This window comes from Rhinolophus hipposideros, assembly GCF_964194185.1.
Source record: "Rhinolophus hipposideros genome assembly, chromosome: 9".
In the NCBI taxonomy this organism is placed as follows: Eukaryota; Metazoa; Chordata; class Mammalia; order Chiroptera; family Rhinolophidae; genus Rhinolophus; species Rhinolophus hipposideros.
In genome coordinates, this window is record NC_138055.1 from 3903189 (window position 1) to 3923585 (window position 20397).

The 20397-nt window shown below is 55.6% G+C and overlaps 1 protein-coding gene across 1 annotated transcript in view; it reads left to right on the forward strand.

Moving 5' to 3' along the window:
- Positions 1-705: 705 nt before the first annotated feature.
- Positions 706-20397, forward strand: part of PHF21B (PHD finger protein 21B) — an 84183-nt gene continuing 64491 nt past the window's right edge. Inside the window, exons 1-2 of the mRNA XM_081059030.1 lie at positions 706-1006; positions 1876-1941. Of these exons, the coding sequence (XP_080915156.1) occupies positions 953-1006; positions 1876-1941 (120 nt within the window). The 5' untranslated portion in view covers positions 706-952. The remainder of the gene's footprint in view (positions 1007-1875; positions 1942-20397) is intronic.

Consider the following 20397-nt stretch of genomic DNA (forward strand, 5'->3'; position numbering starts at 1 on the left):
TCTCCCAAGTCACAGCGCTCGCTCGCGTACAGGAAGGCAGGAGAGGATGGAGACAATTTAAATAAAGTAGGAGAGGGAGACCGACAGGGGCAGGGGAAGCGGGAGCAGGGAAACGAGGGATCGGCGAGAGCAGAGAAGAGAAACATAAAATGGACATTTTTCCTCCCCCGGGTAAGTATTTTTAACCACGGCCCTAGGCTGGGTGCCCCAAAGAGGGGGGTGGGGGCACCCCGTTATCCTCGGGTTTGGCTGGGGGGACGGAGAACAGGCTCCCGGGCACCCCACTCGGAGCGCCCCACCAGAGTGATGCCAGGGCGAGCGCCCCACGCCGCGGGCCGGCGAGTTTGCACCCTCCGCGCCTCCACTTTTGTTCTGCTTGGGGCGGCAGTGCGCACGCGCGGGCGGGGCGGGGGCGGGGCGGGGCAGGGGGCGGGGCGGGGGCGGGGCGGGCGGCCCCGGCGCCGCCCCCTGCCGCCCCGGCTGGCTCCATCCGGGCACTGCCGAATTAGCATCGGGCCGAGGCACAACTTTGCCGCGGCCCAGTGAGATCCAGGCGCGCGCGCCGGAGGAAATATAGTCCCTGCCGGCCCGCGGCTCGCGCAGGCGGGGGCGGGGCGGGCGCTCGCCGGCCTGCGCGGGGCTGCGCGGGGCTCCCGGCGCCGGGGGGCCATGCGCCCGGAGGCGCCGGCAGCCCGGGGACCCGGCGCAACTTGCCGGGCATCCTGAGGAGTTGGGGTGGCCGCGGGCTCGTCGCCGCGGCTCCCGGCAGCCTTTCTTCCTCTTCTCCAGACTTCCCCCATCCTTTTGGGCCGTGGGGGAAGGGGCTGCCTCCGCGAAAGGCAGCCTCCGGGGAGGCCCGGTCCGCCCCCGCCCGCTCTCGCCCCGGCGGAGCCGCGCAACTTCCCGGGAGCCGGGGCCAAAGTGAGCGCAAAGTGGTGCCCAAGTTGCTGGGATGGAGCTTCAGAGCCGGCCCGAGGCGCTCGCCGTGGAACTCGCGCGCCACCAGGTAGGCGGCCCGGGGCCCCAGGCCGGGGGGGGGGGGCTCCCGGGACCCGAGTCCCGCGTCCTGCTCCTCGTCGCGGGCTCTGCTTGACTGGAGGTGCCGGGAGGGGGCTCCTTCTTTGAGCCGGCCCCAGGGGGGGAGAAATGGGGACGTGCAGGACTCCCTTCTGGGCTTCCCCTCTACCCTCCTCTCGCGCAATCCTTCACAGTTATTTTCGCGGGGCGTGGGGCGGTGGGACCCGTGGGACCCGAGCCCGGCGTCTTCTGTTTCTCGACACAGGGTGTGCACACTGAGGGTGCCGGGAGGGGGCCCCTTCCTGAGCTTGCCCCGGGGTGTGTGAGCGTGTGCGCGCGGCCCCCCTGCGGCCCCCACCTCTTTGCAATCCCGCACAGTTTGCAAAAGTAGTTTCGGTGATTGTTGCTCGGCTTGCAGCGGCGCAGCGGCCGGAGCCCGAGCGGTATTGCGGCGTGCGCGTGTGTGTGTTGGGGAGATTAGGACGCGACTTGAATATTTATGAGCTTTGCTCGACACGGACTCGCCGTGTTTACTTGGCTCTTTGTTCCTCCCCCCTCCCCTGGCACACACTCACACTCACACTCATTCGCACACGCACCCCGGCCTGCAAACTTGCACGGCTCGGGGCGCGCCGCCGGGTGGCCTCGGCCCCCGCCCCGCCCCGCGAGCTGCCCCGATGAGGCGGCAGCCACAGGTAAGCGGCCCCGCGCGGCACTAGCCGACCGCCGCGCGTGCGGAACGCGGCCGAGGAACTTGGGGCCCACGGGCTGCGGGGCGGGGGCTGCGGCCCGCGGGGCTCTGGGCGCACCCGACCCCCCGGGCGGCCTGGCTGAGCCCGCTCCTTCGTGTTTCCGCAGAACGGCGACCTCAAGAAGCAGCTCCACGAAAGGCAGCCGCGGATCGCCGCGCTCAGCGACAAACAAGTAAGCGAGCTGGAGCCCGTACCCACTCCCCTGCCGAGGTGGGGACAGGGGTGGCGGGGCACTTTGGCAGCACCCTACAAAGTGCGGGCCTCGGCGCCGCGCGCGCAGACTCCCAAAGGACTCCGTGTGTCATCCTTAAAGTTACCCGCCTCCCCCCTTTTCTGGAAAGAAAGAGCTGGGTTCCTGGAGGCCGAGGGGGGAGAGCGCAGTGGCCGAAAGATCGAAGCTGCACTTAAAAGGCGGCGAGCCGCCCGGCGTCCATTTTGAGTTGGTGGACATGTTTTTGGAATGTGGGCATTTCTCCCAGTTCGCTGCCCCCACTTCATGCTGGTGTGAGGGTGGGGGTCACGGGGGCGATAATTCGGGCCTGGACACCAAACTACTTGGAAGCGATCTCTGGGTTCCATCGCAGATCTTATTTACAGAACAGTTCCCCTGGGCTCCCCCTCCCCTCACTTCTCCAGCATCACTTTTTATTCTTGGAACCTGACGCCAGCTCTCGGGAACAAAAGAAAGGAGCCCCCGGGACCCCCCAGTTCTGCCCCAACTTTGGTCTGCGGGCATCAGGTGTAGATTGGGACCCACGAGAAGCTCCTCGCGGTGGGGGACATGGCCGCCGACCCCCTCCGGGCCCCTCGGGGAGGAAAAGTTGTCCATTGTGACTTAGTTGCGCTGAGCTCGGCGCTCGGGGTTTCAGCACCACGAACAGATGCCGCCGGAGCGCGGCCGGCTGCGCGCCCCCGCCCCCTTCCTCCCCGCCCCTCGCGCCCCTCCCCCTCCGCTCCCCCCTCCCTGCACACGCACTCCCGCCCCTTCCCCGCGCCGCCCGGAGCCGAGAACTTTGAGCGGCGCAGCCAATGGCGCTCTCGGGGCTCCGAGGCGGGCGGGGGCGGGGGCGCTGGCGCCCCTCTCGGCTGCCCTCTCCCCTCCCTCCCCCGCGCCGCGGGCCCGCCCCCGCCCGCCCGCCGCGCCCCCTGGCCATCGATCGCGCTTCCTTAGGAATGCCGGCCTCAGTCGTCAGCACCAAACTTGGACAGCGCCGCCCCCGCCCCCGCCCCCAGCTCGGCTGCTGATCTGGTCGCCTCCTTTCCCCAACTCCTGGCCCGGGCGGCGGGATCGGAGGACCCCTCCTCCGAGGAATTTTTGGTGGTGGTGGGAAATGTGGACGAGCCGGCGGCGGTGGCGGCGACCCCGGAGAGGGAGAAGTCGGAGGCCGGGCGTTCATTTCGAGTCTTTAAAGTTGAAAAGTGGTGGGAGGGGGCGTGCGGAAAAGGAGGGGGTCGGGGTTGCGGAAAGAAAGATGGCTGTTCCCGCGGGTCTGCGCCTGGTCGGGGGCGCCGGGCTGGACGGGAGGGTTGGGACCAATGCATTAACCCCTTTCTGCCAGTGCTGCGGCCCCCTCCCCGGCCGCGCGCGCCCGCGTGGCCCACGCCCCCATCCTGGAGTGGAAGCTTCCATTCCCGCCGGAGGGGGGCCCGGCGCGCGGCCCCGTCGAAGTCGGGGAGTTCGCGGGGGGAGGGGACCCAGGCCCGGCATTACCATTTTGATTGCTTTGATGCCATTTTTGGAGGGGGAGGGGTTGGAAACCCTTCTCAGCTGAGCACAAAGATATTTAATCACTGCGTAGAATCAAATCAGATACTTTCCTTACAAAAAACAAAACCCACCAAATCGGGTTCAGTGTGATAGCTGAGGGTTCCTAAGCCCTTTTTTCACTGTGCAAAACGGCAAGTTGTTGACTCTTATGCTCCAAGTAGAAGATTTAAAAGAGAGAGAGAGAATCCAGTAATCCCGCAGCTTTTATTGCAACAATGTCTCTTTATGTGTGTGCTTCTATGTGGCAATAGTTTTACTATTCCGAGTGGCTTTTCAAAGCTTAGATTTGATCATTTCTGTATTGTAGCAACTATTTCAAGGCTGTTTAAATTTTTATGATGATAGTAAATGAGTAGCTATTTATTATCTGTCATGCCGGAATTTAGATGAGGCTGAGAGAAACCTTGGAAAATCCTGTTAGAAGAGTGTGGTGCAGCCTCGGGAAGGAGCTGTCCTACTCCAGGCTGCCTCTGTTTTTAAATTTGAATCGGGGAAGGATGCTTGCGAAGGGAATGTACCTCCATCTTTTTGTGTGTCTGAGTGTGTTTAAAAAGAAAGACAACGAGGAAAACTTTGGTTCTCCAGCCTTTTCGAAATGTTTCTCTTTAAATGACTAAAAATAACATCTGGTAAGCAGCCAGGGTTTGGCCTGGCCATAGGAACTTGTGTTTGTAACTGTAAGTGTGTTGTTTTCCCTTTTCTCTTTGTGGCATTTTATGTAACAAGGGCTCATAAAAGAGGGAGGGGAGGGGGCTGAGGCCGAGCTGCAGCATGCTAATAAAGCTGCCTGGTCTCTCCCAAGCTCGGGAGGTGAAATCTTCGCCTATGAAATGAGTTGGGTAGACTTAACATTTACTCGCCTCTCCTTGGGAGAGTTTGGTGGTGATTGGCAGCTTGGCGGGGGAAAGGTCGATGAACTAGCTCTTGGAGGTGAATCCGGGCCACATCCCAGGTCTTGAAGACGAGGCAGCGGGGCTCTGGGGCTCTGCTGGGTCACCCCGGAACCTGCCCAAGAGGAGCTGAAATGCAGGAGCAGGGATGCAAAAGCCAGTATTTCAGAGTTTGTTTTCAACTCAACATAAAATTAAAGGTAGTGTTCATTGATAGATTTGCTTAGGGAGAAATTAGTACCACCTGCACCTACAGAGATGTGTTCTTGCGCTTGGAATATGGGATGTAAAGGTTAAGTTTCAATTAAAAGTGCACACGTGGATGATGAACTAGAGTGAAATGAACACATGACCCCATTAGCCACATCTGTTAGAAATACAGTAGCAGCCGAGTAATATCTTTTGGTGTACAGCCATCAATTTCCCATTCATGCCCTTGGCACTGGGATTTTTTTAGTTACTTGTAGAAGCATGGACAAGTGTTTAAAAATGTTTACTGAGGACTCCTAGAAGTAAATAGGTTGGTTGTTGGTCCGAAGTAGAGACCTACAGGTTCTTTATAACGCCCCAATGTTTCTCCCGCCATTGGTGGACTAGGGGATAAACAGGAAACCAGCTTCCATGGGACCTTGCTATTTGAAAACCAGAGTTCCTATTTTTCCTTTGAAAAAAGAAGGAGGTGTGGCGAGTTGGTCAGAGCTGAGTTGTGGCCCAGCCGAAGAGGCCGGGCTGCGTTCCCAGGTGTGGCTGCACCCAGCTGTTGGGTTGTGATTTCGGTGGAGCCAGGACCCCTCTTCTTTAACGAGATACGATGTGTGAAGACTCCATTAGTTGCTCCAGTGGTTTTATGCCATGAATTTGCAGCACATGCAGAGAGGCCGTAACATTTTTATCTAAATTGTCAAGCAACAAGCACTTCTGTGTAAATAACAGACCCATCATAAACACTAGAGGGTGTTTTTTTCTCCCCCTCCTTCTTTGGAATTCTCAGCACAACATTTGGGTGCCACATATAGTGGGCATCTCCAGGCCTGAACTTCAGGTAAGTTCAGCTTCGCCAGAGAGTGAGAAGAGCCTGCTGTACAAGCTGCAGTCCATGCTGGTGTGGCACAGACAGACAGACAGACAGACAGACACCGAGACTGTGGAGGTGGACGGGGGGCCTTGCGCTCTGCTCCATTTGTCGATTTGATGGACTCTGGATTCCAAGGGGCTGTCCTCAAGTACAGCAATAAAGATATGTCTTCTTGAGAGGTCTTATGTATGTGGCATGCATATGTGGGTGCTGAATCATGTCCACTGTGATTCACTGGCCACGCTGGACACCATCGGGATTCCTCCTCTGAAGTGTCCACCAGGCGAGAGTGCAAGGTGGAGTCATTCCGAAGGCTCCCCGACTGCTTGCCTTGCTGTAGTACCAGTAGGTTCTGTTTGCCAAGTTCTCTTCCCAAGTCTGCTATCCTCCAGGAGGATACATTTTAATCTTTCTGACCTGGAGTTTAAGTTGTCACTCTTAAAACAGTCATCGTTATGTGTTAAAGAGAAAACCAATGCCATCTCCTAAAGCTCCGCGTTAGAAAACCAATGCCATCTCCTAAAGCTCCGCGTTTCATACTCTGTGGGACAGACCATGGGACCGAGACCACAGCGCCCCTTCCCCCCCATTGCTGCCCCTTGCACAGCCAGTCTCCTGGGCCCACACTTTTATCTGAACCATATTCCTGGGATCCCTCTTCCCCTTCATCCTTCCGCCACCCTGAGCCTTCCCATCGTCATCACTTAAGAAAACCGAAGGCTCAGCTTGAGATACAATTCTCATATCATATAATTTACCCACTGAAGTGTACAATTTAGTGGGGTTTTTTTGGTGTAGTCACAGATACTTGCAACCATCACTGCCATCAATTTTAGAACATTTTTATCCAAAAAAGAAACTCTTTGTATCAGTTCCCTCCCTCTTTCCCCTCTCCCCACCCATCCCAGCCCTGAGCTACCACTCATTTCTTTTCGGTCCCCATAGAGTCGCCTGTTCTGGACTTTCCGATGAATGAAATCGTGTGATAGGTGGTCTTATATGACGGGCCTCTTTGGCTGAGGTCATGTTTCCAGGTTCACCCAAGCTATAGCCTGTGTCAATACTTCATTCCTTATGGCTGAGTGCTGTTCCACTGTCTGGCGAGACCACATTCTGTCTCCAGTCACCGGCTGGGGGACCCTTGGTTGTGCCCACCATTTGGCTGCTGTGAACAGTGTACTGCCTTCACCCCGGCCCCCTCTGCTACGTTCTCCACCAGTGTAGTTCTCCACCAGTGTAGCTACCTTCCAACCTGCCCGGCATCACGGCGCTCCCTTGCTTGAGACCTGCCGGTGGTTTTCCACTGCTCTCAGATGAAACCTGAGGTCCCACGGGGTGGGCCTGCCCACCTGCTCGGACGCTGCTGGGGCGCCCTCTGCCTCACTTGTGCACCTGGCAGTGCAGCCCCTTGGTGGCTTTCTGGCAGCTTCTCCTCGCACACACGAGAGTGCTTGCCATGGCTGTCCCAGCCCTCTCAAGTCTGCTGTGCTAGACTGTAAGCGCCATGAGGGGCGGGGCTGTGTCTGCCTTCCCCCTCCCCCTGGATTCTCAGAGCATGCTTCCGAGGGGCAGATGCTTATTACTGACTTTGTAGAAAGATGCCTTAGCAGTGACGTGCTTAACTGTCCTGGCAGAATCCCCAGCTTGTAGGAGGCATGCAATAAATGGTAGATTTTTAAAAACCATATGTTTGAAATGAGAGGACACACAGATGAATGAGACCAGCAGCTCCCTGCCCTTGGAAACCTCACAATACAGTGAGGCGTAGAGAACCGTGTTTCAAGGAAATTTCAGAGAAGTTCTGGGACAGTCTTGCTGTGGGAGCCCCTGGGTCACATCTGGCCTGGAGATTGAAGACGGCTTCCTGGAGGAGTTTGGGAGAGGGGTCCTCGAGGGCACCAGGGGTTGTGGGCAGCAAGAGCTGGTGGCCACGCCCACTAAGGGGAGATGGCCTGAGGAAATGAGGTGCTGGTGGGTTTCTGTAGAAAAACAGTGCGAGAGAGCAGGAGACAGCAGCGGAGGCCGGCTGGGGCTGATGGCGGGATGAAGGGCCTGGATTTTATGAATAGGAGTCAGGATGATGTAGGACAGGGCCGAGGGCAGATGGGGAGGCAGGAGAGCGAAGGAGACCCGAAGACCCTCCCTGCTTGGCCCGGCCGGATGAGCTCCATAGGTGTTTGTCACCTGCATGGAGCCCCTGCAGGGACGGCGGGCCCATGTATGACGTGGGAGAGGAGGCTGGGAGGTGGCTGGACCCATAGCCCTGGGTGACCAGCACATAACATACTGGGACAGCAGGAGCCGCATGTTGACCCTGCACCTTCTGCCTTCACCAGGGATTCTTGGAGCTGAGAAGTAAGGGGGGAGGGCACTCTGGGAGCCTCCAGAAGCTGACCCGGTAGGCAGCTCTACTCAGTTGGTTTAAGGAAAAGTGTGTGTATGCGTGTACTTATACACATGTTTATATGTATTGGTTGCACTTTTATTCTTGATTTTAGTTTGACTATAAAGTATCTAATGTACTGATATATACCAATAAATATAAAGTTTACGTAACATACATAAAATTGCTTAATAATTTGTCCAGGGTTATGTTACTAAAATGAGAGGATCTGTTTTTGAAGTAAGAAAAATAACGACCATTCTTCTGCTAATGTGAAGTGTAACTTAGGAAAGTGGTGATCGACAGTCTTTCTATCATTTCTGTAACATTTAGGAGACAAAGAAGAATTCTACTTTTAAAAAAGTTTTTATGGGCCGGTCCGGTGGCTCAGGCAGTTAGAGCTCCATGCTCCTAACTCCGAAGGCTGCCGGTTTGATCCCCACATGGGCCCGTGGGCTCTCAACCACAAGGTTGCCAGTTCACTTCCTCGACTCCCGCAAGGGATGGTGGGCTCCGCTCCCTGCAACTAAGATTGAACACGGCACCTTGAGCTGAGCTGCCGCTGAGCTCCCGGATGGCTCAGTTGGTTGGAGCGCGTCCTCTCAACCACAAGGTTGCTGGTTCGACTCCCGCAAGGGATGGTGGGCTGCGCCCCCTGCAACTAGAAACGGCAACTGGACCTGGAGCTGAGCTGCGCTCCCCACAACTAAGACTGAAAGACAACAACTTGACTTGGAAAAAAGTCCTGGAAGTACACACTGTTCCCCAATAAAGTCCTGTTCCCCTTCCCCAATAAAGTCTTTAAAAATTTTTTTTTTATTGCAACAGAAATATATTCTTCTTGGGGAAAAAATTCAGTGTAGTCTTGAAAATCGTAAAATGTAAACACCCCCCTTCTTCCCGCCCCTCCCCCCAGTTTGTGGTTTTGAGGTGTGTCCACAGGGTATGTTCTGTGCACACACAAACATCTATCACATGGGTAAACATGCCTCGTGGATGCCCTAAACATACGATTCCGAAACTTACTTTTTACGCCTGACATTGGACTATGGACAACTCTTGGAGGCAACTCAGTTGAATTCCACAACATTGAACGCGTTCCTGCCAGGTACTGGGGGTATGTGAGTGACAGTGGCATCTGGTTTTATAAGGCTTTACACTTACAGAGTGCTGTCCCTTGGTCTCTGCTTGCAAACATTGTCACATAAAGTTGGGGGGCAGGTTATCACAGTTCCCCATACTGTGAAGCCCAGTGAGGTATCTGCATGAGGTGTGTCCCCACCAGGTTCATCCCGGACGCAGATGGGGTGATGTGCTGTGATGGGGTGTGTGGGGATCGCTCCGAGGAGGTGATGTCCACGCCTGTACAGGAACGTGGAAACAAACTGCACACACAGCGCCTTGGCGGCCTGTAGCTCCGATACCTTCAGTGGGTCTCTTCCTTCACCTCCCTGAGGCACGTCTGTTTATTTGATTGTCAGGACAGTCCCAGGACTTGGGTCAGGCTGGGCAGGGGAGTCCTCCCTGCTGGACAGGTCAGAGAAGGGCGACGTCCCAAGGTCAGAAGCTGGGGACCATCTCACCGCGTTGTTGAGATGAAATCAGATAATAGACGTGAAAGGGCATCGAAACTGCAAAGTGAAGGGGTAGGTTTGGAGAGAACTGTGGTCTCTGTGTCGGGCGCTGCTCTGCCCTGGGGGAGCTGCAGCCTTGGCACTGCAGCTGGTCCCCTTTTCGGGCAGCCCGTTGCTCGTCACTCCTGGTAGAGGTGCACAGTGACTGCCATCTTCTCCCTCCAGTCCAAGGAGCTCCCTTTGATATTTTAGCCTCTTAAAATACCTGCTGTTGGAGCTCTACAGTTGATTTCAATTAACTTTGAATTCTTTCAATGGGATGACTCTGATAATAATTTCGGTAGTCCCACGACGCCTCATTAGAGCTGCTGGCCACGCGGATTAGCCCTGTGATCTAGCAAGTGTTTCCTCCAACACCTTTGTCTGATCAGGAACCGAGTCATGTCGGTCCCGTGTCTGTTTCACCTGTGTGAGCCGCTGGTGACTGGCCGCCGCAGCCCGCCAGCCTGAGGAAGCGCGATCGGTCACTCTTCAGCGGTGGGGGCTCTTGACACAGAGCAGTGTTATCTCTGCACACACTGGTCACTCGGAAGGTGGGGGACAAAGGAGGCTCATTTGGGGGTGTCTGTTGGCTCAACCTTTGGCCTTGCAAGAGGTCAGGTCTCCAGAGGAGGGCGTAGCATGACCATGCGGCATCTTCCCTCCACTGTTTGGAGTTTGCAGTGTTTAAGGGAAAGGACCCTGGATTTGATTTGAGTGCCACTAAGAAGGCTTTTAGAAACGGGAATAACTGTATCGCCAGTCGGGCGGCAGAGTGCTGGCACGTGGTACGTGCTCGGGAAATGACAAGAAGGGCTCTGGGAGGATGAAATGACAGAGACCTTACGCTCTGGGCCCATAGTATGTCCTCGTCAAGTGGGACTTGGACAGCGTCTGTTCTCCCTCAGCTTTCCTGTCTGACGCTAACCCCAGGCCCCTTCTCATGATCGCCACAGGCCTCATCACTCAGCACGCACACAGATCTGCGGAGAAAGCCTGCTCTTAATTCCCGTTTTGTTCAGGAGGTAGCTGAAGCCCAGAGAGGTTGAGTGGCTTGTTGACGTCACACAGCTGGCCAGTGGAGGAGCTGTGGTCCAGTTCTGGGCCGCTGTGGCTTCATGGTCTTAACCCCTACACTGAGTGTGTGGGCGAGAGATGACACCACTCTAAAGCGTGGATAGCAAACCTTCGGTGTGTCTTGTAACTCCAGGACATGCGACCAGAAGAAAGTCAGTGGAGTCAGTGTGTCAGAGGCGATCACTGGCAGATGGATGGCTGATCCGTGACACTGAGTGGGAATTTCACTCTGAAGTCGAAAGTCCTAGAACTCTGGAGGGGGTCTGGGTCTGCATCCAGTTTCTGCATCTCCCAGAAGGCTGCCTGCTGGCTGGCCCCGGGGTGGGGAGTGTGCAGCTGGCTGCGTGCGGGCCGGGGTCTCTGCAGTGTAGGAGCCGAGCCAGCGGCAGGTGGGAGGTTTGGAGGGACCCTAAAGCCAATTCCTCCCACCATTCCACGAAGAGTCCCACGTCCATCAGCCCACCTTGGCCTGAGCCCCCTCTGGCATGGTTGCCACTCTTGTTCTTACCGTTGTTGCTATTTTACACTTTAAGGTGGAGGCATATTCTCACTTTGAAGTGGCCGCTGTTCTCCAAAGGAAACCAGTCTGCATCCTTAAGATTGTTTTTTATTGGCAGTTACTTATTGTTTGGTGGGAGCGGATTCCAGCGTGCAGTGAGGAATTGCTGATGCAGTTTCCTTCTGGTTACAGCCTCTGCTGCCCACGGCCGGCGTCCCTCGCAGTCTCAGATAGGCTACACTTTTGTTTTGCTTGGCACCTGTGTTGGTCTGGTTAAAACACAACCGAAGGAAGAATATCCATGGGGAATTTTAAATTTTTCTTGGTCCAGGGTTGAGTGGAGCTCTCAGCTCCCATGTGATGGAGCAGGGGGAGATGGCTTATCTTAAGGTGGGACAATGCTGCTGCCCAGGGTGGGTTGTCCTGCCCATTCGTGAGGACGCGTGCCCCACGAGCCGGGCGCGATTCCCGACAAACAGCAGGCAGCTGAGTTGGAGGGAGCTGTTGTCAGTATTACTTTGTTAACAGTAATACGAGAAACGGAAAACTGGCCGTGCCCCAGAGACGTTTTGCCGTGGACGAGTAGACAAGCACCTGTAGTTTTCTGACGGGACGGAAACGTCTGCGTTGCTTTTTCTCTCCATGGACTGGTATGTCCACACCTGGGATTGGGCCCTAAACCTGGGATTCGGTGGAAAGTGAGGGTGTATGTCCCTCAGACTTGGCCTGGTGGCTTAAAGCATAGTACGTGAGATGCTTGGGGTGTTTTCAGGGCACGTTTGCCAAGCTCCCTTCTTACAGGTGGGAAATGATGGCCCTGAGTGGGGGACGGGGACGACACCCAGGAAACCCCAGAAGCCCCAGGGGACTCCAGGCTCCTGACCACACACCACAGCCACACAAGAAGCCTGTTGTTTTGTTTAAGCAATTAAATTCTGTTCACAAGCGTTTTCTTTTAGAATCCGCTGCCCGGAAGGGCGTCCGCTGTGTGGAACGTGCTGCTAAAGTCCTGCACTAAATGTCCTCGTGTGGCAACAGGGCCACCAAGAAAGGTCCCTGGGGCAGCACCCTAGTGGTTTTCTGAGCGGCTGTGAGGCTTTCGGAGCTGTGGACTTCCGATTTGCACAAGGAAAGGACAAGCAACTTTGGCAGGCCCCACTGCATTCTGGAACTGCCCATCTTAGGAAACTTACGAAATCAAATTGACTGTAGATCTGTAGGTGGATGTACATTTCAGAAAGACAGTGCAGAAAGAGCAGGGGCTGTTTGTCATTCCGCCTGCCTGCATGCGTTTCTGCTCTCAGTCTACACAGGGGGTGCTGGAGTCACCCTCCGAAATAGAAAAGGTGCTAAAAGGTGGTAACTAGGGGGAGGGTCATCTTTAGGGGCAGTGATGACTGCCTTTTAATCTTCTGAGCGGAGGCGGCAGAAAATTACTGGGAATGGCAGGTGGGGGTCTGTTGGGTCCTCCCTGGGGGTCGCCAGCAGGCTGCCCAGGGGTGATGCTGTCATCAGTTTGGGGAAAGGCGTTTTGCTCCAGGAAAGAGAGAAAGGCAGGGATGGGCAGGGGAGAGAGCAAGAGAGGGAGATGTGTTTCTCTTTGATGTCATTCAGGCGGAAAGCCAATCTGCACATGTAAATGAACTTGAAAATGCGATTAAAAATATATACGTATTAGAGACTGTGATCCAGGGTTCAGTGGGAGATGCAGGTTGCGAAGTGACAGCAGCACTGCGTACAATCAGCGGCACCAGCTCTTCTCCGTGATTAATGCGTCTCCGGGGTAATAAATGCACCATAGACAAACGCTGGGGTTACTTCTCAAACTACACTTTGGCAGTCCCGCCGCATGCCGAGTTCTCTTTCCCCCCATCGCCCACATCCTTCTCCCTGTTGCTTCTGCTGGGGGGACACATGCTCAGGAAGGTCCCTGCAAGGAAGGGCTGGTCCTGGTTTGACAGGTGAGGGGACAAAACAGAGTTACGGGTGTCACTGTGGATGCAGTCCCAGCTGCAGGGCCTGGTAAATGGGCACATCCAGGGGAGCTGCAAGGAGCCGCCCTGGCCAGTGTCTTAAAGCAGGAGCTGGCCTGTGGGGCTCCCCGGGTATTCAGCGTAGGGGACTGGAAGGGAGCAAGGTGGCAGAGCTCCCTGTGTCTCAAGCCCTTTCTTCTGGGTGTGCCCACGGGCTTTGATAGCTCGCGTGTGTCCAGAAGAGGGCGCTCAGATGGTGAGGGCACCAGCAGTCACTGCTGGTTATGGTCTTGTACCATTCAGCACATGCCTACTGTGTGCCCGCTTTATGCCAGCGCTGTGCTCGGTGCTGGGGACACAGCAGTGGACAGAATAGGCCCTTGAGATGTGCTCACAGTCTTAGAGGGGGAGACAGGTAATAGGAAACAAAAAACGAATTACGGAATAGATTAGAAGGTGCTCTAACCAAAAGTAGAGCAGGGTAAGGTGTGTGTGCGTGTGTGTGCGTGTGCATGTGCGCGTGTAAGGTGGCTGTTAAATAGGGGCGTCCAGAAGGCAACATTGGAGCAAAGGCCTGCAGAGGTTGGAGGAGTGAGCCCTGGGACTTTGCAGGAAGAGTGTTCTAGACAGAGAGAACAGCCTGTGCAAAGGCCCTGAGGTAGGGCCTGCCTGGCGTTACCAGTGGAGCCAGTGTGGCCAGCAGAGAGTGAGTGACAGGTGAGTTGAGGGAAGACAGCCAGTGGGATGGGGAGGCGGGGAGACTGTCCTCTCCAGCATGACTGACCCTGGCCATACTGTGTAAGGGGGCAGACTGTTGACTAGAAGCTGAAAGTAACTGGAAGGCCGACTTTAGCTTCCAGTCTGGAGGGTTCCCTGAAAGTGAGAGCTGTCTGAGGGTAGACTGGTGGTTCTAAGACCTGTGCCCACCAATTTGCACCTGGCCAGTGGAGGCAAAGCCCCACCAGCGGCAGTGGGATGGGAGGCCAGCTGGTTCTCCCTGAGCTCAGACTCTGGTTCAGAAATGCTAAGGCTTTTCAAGTATTTCATCACTGCCCAGTCACAGGGAGCAGCTCTGACTAATGCTCAGAACGGCCGACAAGTGGTCCTGGGAACACCATGGCCCACAGCGGAGGGCAGTGTGGCCCAGCACCAGCCGTCCTCACGTGGCTGGGGTGCCAGTGCCCCTGGCTCCTTTGATTTTTCAAGAGAAGCCAGAAACCCGTGCTTAGGTGACAGCTCCTGAGGCTTAGCTGTGGGCCGTGCTTGAAGGCCTTTCCTGAATGCTGCCCGCCCAAGGGGACACTCTGATGGCCCTTCTGAGTTCCCTCCCCCGCCCTCGTCACCTGACTCCTTCCTCTTCACTGTCCAGGCCCAGCTGAGGAGGGCAGTCGCCCTGCCCTGGCCGACAGGGTCTGATGTCCCTCCTGCGGGCCAGTGGCCTTCACAGCTCTGTCACACTGGGTTGTAATCTAGTCATTTCCCGCCTGCTTCACCTCTGCGTCCCCATTCACCATCTAAGTAGGGGGGGGACTGACTCAGTCACAGCCTGAGTGCTCAGATTCCACAACCTCAGGATTTGAAGGTGGCACGCGCCTCTGACTGGGAGCCCGAGGTCCTGGACACCCCAACTCCTGTTGGGGGCAAACTGTCAGTTGTGTGGCTAGAGGGCCGCCGAGGGTTTTCAGGAGCATTCATCTCTCATTTCGATAAGTGAGTGGGGCTCAGAGATGTGTCTGTAAAGAAAACAGCCCCACCGCCCGCATCCCCCGTGACAGGACCAAAGTCGGTGCCTTGCTGAAGTTATTTTATTAACGGGTTCTGCTGAGTGGGCGTGAATGCGGCCCCAGGCTCATATTGCGGACCTAATTATGAACACGAGTGACGGTACCAAATAAGCAGCCTGTAAAGGGAGAAGAGTGTGGCAGCCTGCTTTAAAGTGTCCTTTAATGAACTTCTTTGGTACTTGTATCTTAGCAACACGTTTTATTACATCCTGGTGCAGCTGGACTGGCCACACAGTAATTTATCCCCCCAGCTCCCCCGATTCGCTGTCTTTGGTGGTGGATGGAGGAATGTACCGACCCTGCCTTCCCAAGGCTGTGTTTGCATCTCTTTGCTTTGTTTAGTTGATGAAAAAGGCACACACGGTGCTGGGAGCCAGGGACCCGACTGGCTGGCAGGGGCTGGCCCGGAGGGGACCACGGTTGGGGCCCGGAAGGTGGCCGGGCGGCTCTCCTGGAGCTGGGCTGCCCACAAGTTCAGATGCCGGCACCGCAGGCCGCCTTGTTCCCTTCCCAGCGCTCCCTGGGTTTGGGTATTTTTATCTGGACTCCTTTCCTGCATGACACTGATCTGGATACCGTGGAAGTAGAGACGTCGGCAGAGCTTTCATCGCAATCAGCAGCTGTAAGTGGGGTTGGGAGCGTGTTCTAGATGAAGTGGCCATGGGGGTGGGTGAGCAGCGCAGAAGAGGCTCCAGAGTGGGGGCTGTGGGGCGAGGGCCCTTGCGGCCCGACCGCGGCGCGTGGTGAGCTTGGGGACCTCGGCCAGGCACCTGGCTTCTCTGAGCCTTAACTTTTTTGTCAGCTGAGTTCGTGTCCTGTGGCTGCTGTGACAGATTACCCCGCACTGGGTGGCTTTTAAACAACAGATATTTGTTCTCTCACACTTGGGGAGGCTAGAAGTCCAAAGTGAAGGTGTTGGCAGCGCTGAGCTCCCTCCAGTGGCTCTGGGGAGGGTCCTGCCTGCTGCTCCCAGATTCCGGGGGCTTCGGGCTCCTTGGGCCGTGGCCGGACTACTCGAGGCTCTGTCTCCGCCTGTCTTCACTTGGCCATCTTCCCTTGTGTCCGTGTCTCTTCCCTTGTAAGAACACTGTTATTGGATGTAGGACCCGCCCTAATCCAGTACGACCTCAATTTGAATTACATCTGCAAAGCCCCAATTTCCAAATAAGGTCCCATTCTGAGGTTTTGGGGGGGACACGATTCAGCTTCCTACATCGGCCAATGGAAGCTAGTGGCACCTACCTCAGACCGTGGCTTGGGGTCCCGAAGGTGGTGGGTGCTCAACGCTAAGCCAGGGCCCGGCGTTTTGTAGGCTCTGAGAGCGTCTGCCTTGCCACCTGTTCCCACAGCCAGGAGCTGAGATGGAGAAGGTGCTGAAACCGTGCTCCGTCGGCAGCGGTGGGGCGGCCGTGTTTTCTGGTTTGAATGTTTGCAATCAGGACCATGCCGGAAAATCTAGGGTGCATCATCTGGTATCATTTGTGGCTCACCAGAAGTAGAGTTTGACGCGAATTTGCATGTGCAGCTCTGAAAACCAGCCAGCAGGTGGTTCCACCCTGATTTGTTCTCATTCAGGAGTGGGGAAAGGACGCTTGAGAACAAAATAGGTGGTCGGGAAGAGTGGGCACCTGCTGGGCGGCACATACAGCCCCTGTTTGCCCCGCAGGAACCGGGGAGCCCCTCTGCTGGAGGCAGAGGCCATTCTTCCTGGCTCGCACCTCCCAGGCGCTCCGTGATTTGGCACAAGTCACTCATCCTCACGGGCCTTAATTTTCACATCTGTCAAGTGGCCATAATGAAGGACCTTGCCTCCAAGACCTGTGGGGAGGCAGGTTTGTAAAGTGCAGATTGCCGTGTGTGTGTGTGTGTGTGTGTGTGTGTGTGTGTGTGTGTGTGTTTGGAATTGCTGTCTTGTGGCTGCGGCCTGTCCTCCTGGTTGAGCAGGAGGCTCGTCCACTTCCTCTCTGGGCTGCTATCGATCCTGGCAGCACTTCCCTGTGACAGGTGAGTGTGTGCCGCGCCCCACCCCTTCATTTCTAACAACGCTGAGTTCTGCTCCTATCTCCGATTTACGTGGCAGGAAACAGGCTCAGAAGGTACAATTACTCGTCCAAGGGCTTAGCCCTGGTGCTGAAATGTGAACCCAGGCTGGCCTGAGTCCTGAGCCCCTGCGCTGTCTGTATATCAGCTGAAGGTGGACCCCCGGCCTGCCCAGGGGATCAGCAGTGCCAGCGTGCTGCCAGTCCCAGCCTGGGGACACCAATCATGTAGGCTCTGAGAGCGTCCACCTTCACACCTGTTTCCTACAGCTTTCGGGGTTCACCCAGGTCCCCGCTATGCTCCGTGTCACGTGGTCCTCAGCGTCTCAGGCCAGGGCGGGCTGGGTGGGGTTATCCCTGTCGGCCTGAGCATGGAGAAGCAGAATCCTCTCTGGTCCTCAGGGCCCTGGGGGGTGAGGCTTTGATCTTTCTGAGTCAGTTTCTGCATCTGTAAAATGGGATGAGCCTTCAGTGTCCACTGCATAGAGTAACTGTGAGGGTGAAATGAAAAAGCAGGAGGGGGATCGGCCTGCATCTCTTCCTCCCTTTCACTGAACCCTCTGCACAAAGGCTGGAATCCGGAGCTCTGATGTCTGAAGCGTGCCCGTGCCTGTGCCCGAATGGAGCCCAGCTGCAGGGCTCTGGATGGTCACTGAGCCTGTCTCGACCCATCATGGATGGGACCCTGGTGACAGCCCAGAGCGCTGGGCGGGTGGGGCTTTGACTTGCGACTCACAGGCCTAAACAGGCTCAGGAAAAGGGACCTGCATCCAGTCCCACCGCTGGCTGACACAGCTCTCCTTCCGAAATGTACAGAGCTCGCCTCCCGCGGGCAGTTAGTGGACTTCTGCCTGTTTCTTCTTGTTAACACATCACAGATCTATGATGTGTTAGAGTATGAGTGGTCAGAGTTTTTTATTGTGGTAAAATACACATGACGTAAAGTTTACTATCTTAACCATTTTTCATGAACAACTCAGTGGTGTTCAAAGCACATTCCCAGTACTGCGCAAACACCACCACCGTCTCACCCCAAGCTGATACTGGGCCGGTTAAACCTCCCCCAGCCCCGGCGACCACCCTTCTTTCTGTCTCTGTGAATCTGACTCCTCCTGGGTCCCTCACAGAAGTGGAATCCGCCACGATTTGTCCTGTTCTGACTTATTTCACTGAGCGTGATGTCCTCACGGTTCGTCCACGTCATGGCAGGTGACACTGCTTCATTCCTCTGTGAGGCCGAATCCTACGTAGCCCATTGGACGGACCACATTGTGTTTGTCCACCATCTGTCAGTGCACGTTTTGGCTGCTGTGAGTAGTGCGGCCGTGAGCGTGGGTGGCAAGTCTGTCTGTCTGAGTCCTTTCAGTTATTTGGGGTCTGTACCCAATTGCTAGATTGGACTTTTGCTTTTCATCCTAGACAAACCCATGTGGAGAGGAGTCTGAGGGCTGCTGGGCCAGCTCGTGGGGAGACAGTCCAGGGGTGGCCACCTTCTGTCGGACCCAGGGGTCCGTAGTTTTGACATCACCGTCTCCTAGGGAGTTGGGGGTCTCCCTCTGGCTTCCCAGCCCCTGGCACATCTCCGCCCTGGGGAGGTGGGCATGGAAGCACCATGAAGGCTGTTGGCCGCTTCTGTGGGCACGGAGGGCCGTGCATGTGTCCTCAAGGATTCCTCTCACTGGAGACTTGCCTTGGCGTTAAAAACGCAGACATTAAAAGGGTAGCCTGGTTGTGGTCTGTCCACACTTTACAGTAAGTGATTCATTCTCCTTTTTTCCCCTCTTACGATGATTAGTCAGCGTAGGTGCAGGGCCGATTCTCCGGGGTCGTCTCACTCATCAAAACTAACATCTGTACAGCAGCGTCTCGGTGTATCAAACATTAACCCGTCGGAACGTCTCATTTCACGGGCGAAAGGGCCGAGGCCTGAGGGCTGGTGGGTCTCATCCAAGGCCCCCGTGAGTAAAAAGCCAGAGTGGGGCGACCAGGTGGGGTGGGACGCAGCCTCCCAGAGCCTTTGTCGCCCAGCCCCAGGCCACGGCCACTTCCCACTCATTCCTTGAGTCCGGGATTCAGGAATGTCACTATCGAAAGGTGCCCCAAAGGCTGTCGATGGCATGTCTCTTGAACTGTTTCTTCAAACTGTGTTCCTGAGCTGTGGCCTCCGGCCTAGGCCAGGTTGAGGTCCCGCACTGCCCATCTCAACAGTGTAATCATTTGCCAATTGGCTAAAATTTGGAATTTGTAGCAATCTACAGTCCTCTCTCGATTAAACTTCTTTTTCTGGCCTGGGTATTTCTTAAACTTTTGGTGTTGGGCTTTAGCGGAGGACAAAATGACATGAGAAGTAGCAGACAAAAGAAGTAGCAGAAGAAATTTATGGTTAGTTGTGGTTATTTTTAAGACATGGGAGGACTTTGTTCTTTTGTTTTTATGTGTTTTTGCATGCACATAAATGCAGTTATATTTTCACCATAAAGTTTTTCCTGGATGGAATGAAATGTGTCAGTAGTTCATGGTGTTCTAAAAGCGATTATCTCTAGGGTCTGCTTCCCAAATAAGTTTGAAAGACGCCGACCCGATCCTCCGGGAATTCCCTCTACATCATTCCCCCTGGTTGAGGCCTTCCTGGGACAGGGAGCTCGCTACCTCCAAAGCAAGTCCATTCTAGGCCTGGACAACTGGGCTCCAGAGTTGTCTCCCTTATTCTGAGGTCCGTTAGTCCCACCCTTTCATCCATCCATCCACCCACTGGGAGAGACCTTTATGGTCCATGGAGTGTGTGTGTGTGTGTTGGGGGGAGGGAGCTCCATAGAATTAAGAACTATAAGCCTTAGTCTGTCCTCAGGGAGCTCCCCATCACCATGGAGAGCAGTTATGTAGAGTCTGGGGATTGGGCACGCTGACCAGAGACGGCAGCCGCCAGTGTTCCGGGAGGCCAGAGGACAGGGAGATTGCTTGCTCCAAACCTTGACTCTGAACAACTCTGGTTTCAGCTCTCAGATCCCACCTCTGGCCCTTGTTAGTCCTGCAACACTGAGCAAGTTATTGACCATCCTTCCACTTCTGCCTACTTACCTGTGAGGTGGAGACAATGTGAGCACTTGCCTCGTAGAACTGGAAGTGTGAGGTCAAATGGTGGGTGTTCGGAGCTTGGCACGGAGCCTGGTGCATGGTGGGGTCTCAGGAGAAGCGACTTCTCTTATGTCTCTGGCCAGGCCGTTTTCTTCCGATGCCGAGATTCCGAGGCATCCATCTCCCTCGGGTTCCCACTGGCCCTTCTGCCCCCAGCTCACCACCATCATCTTGCCAGTTTCACCACGTAAACATTTCTCTCACTTCCTGCCTCTGCTTTTCTAGTTCACCTCTCAGCAGCTCTTCCGTGAATTATCCCAGTAGTTGCCTAACTCCTCTCTCTGCCTCAGTGTCTGTCCTCCACACTGTTACTAATGTTTCCTAAAGTTCAGCCTTTATGTTACTGCTCTGTGCTTAAAAACGAACTCCCTCCCTCCCACCCAGCACCCCCA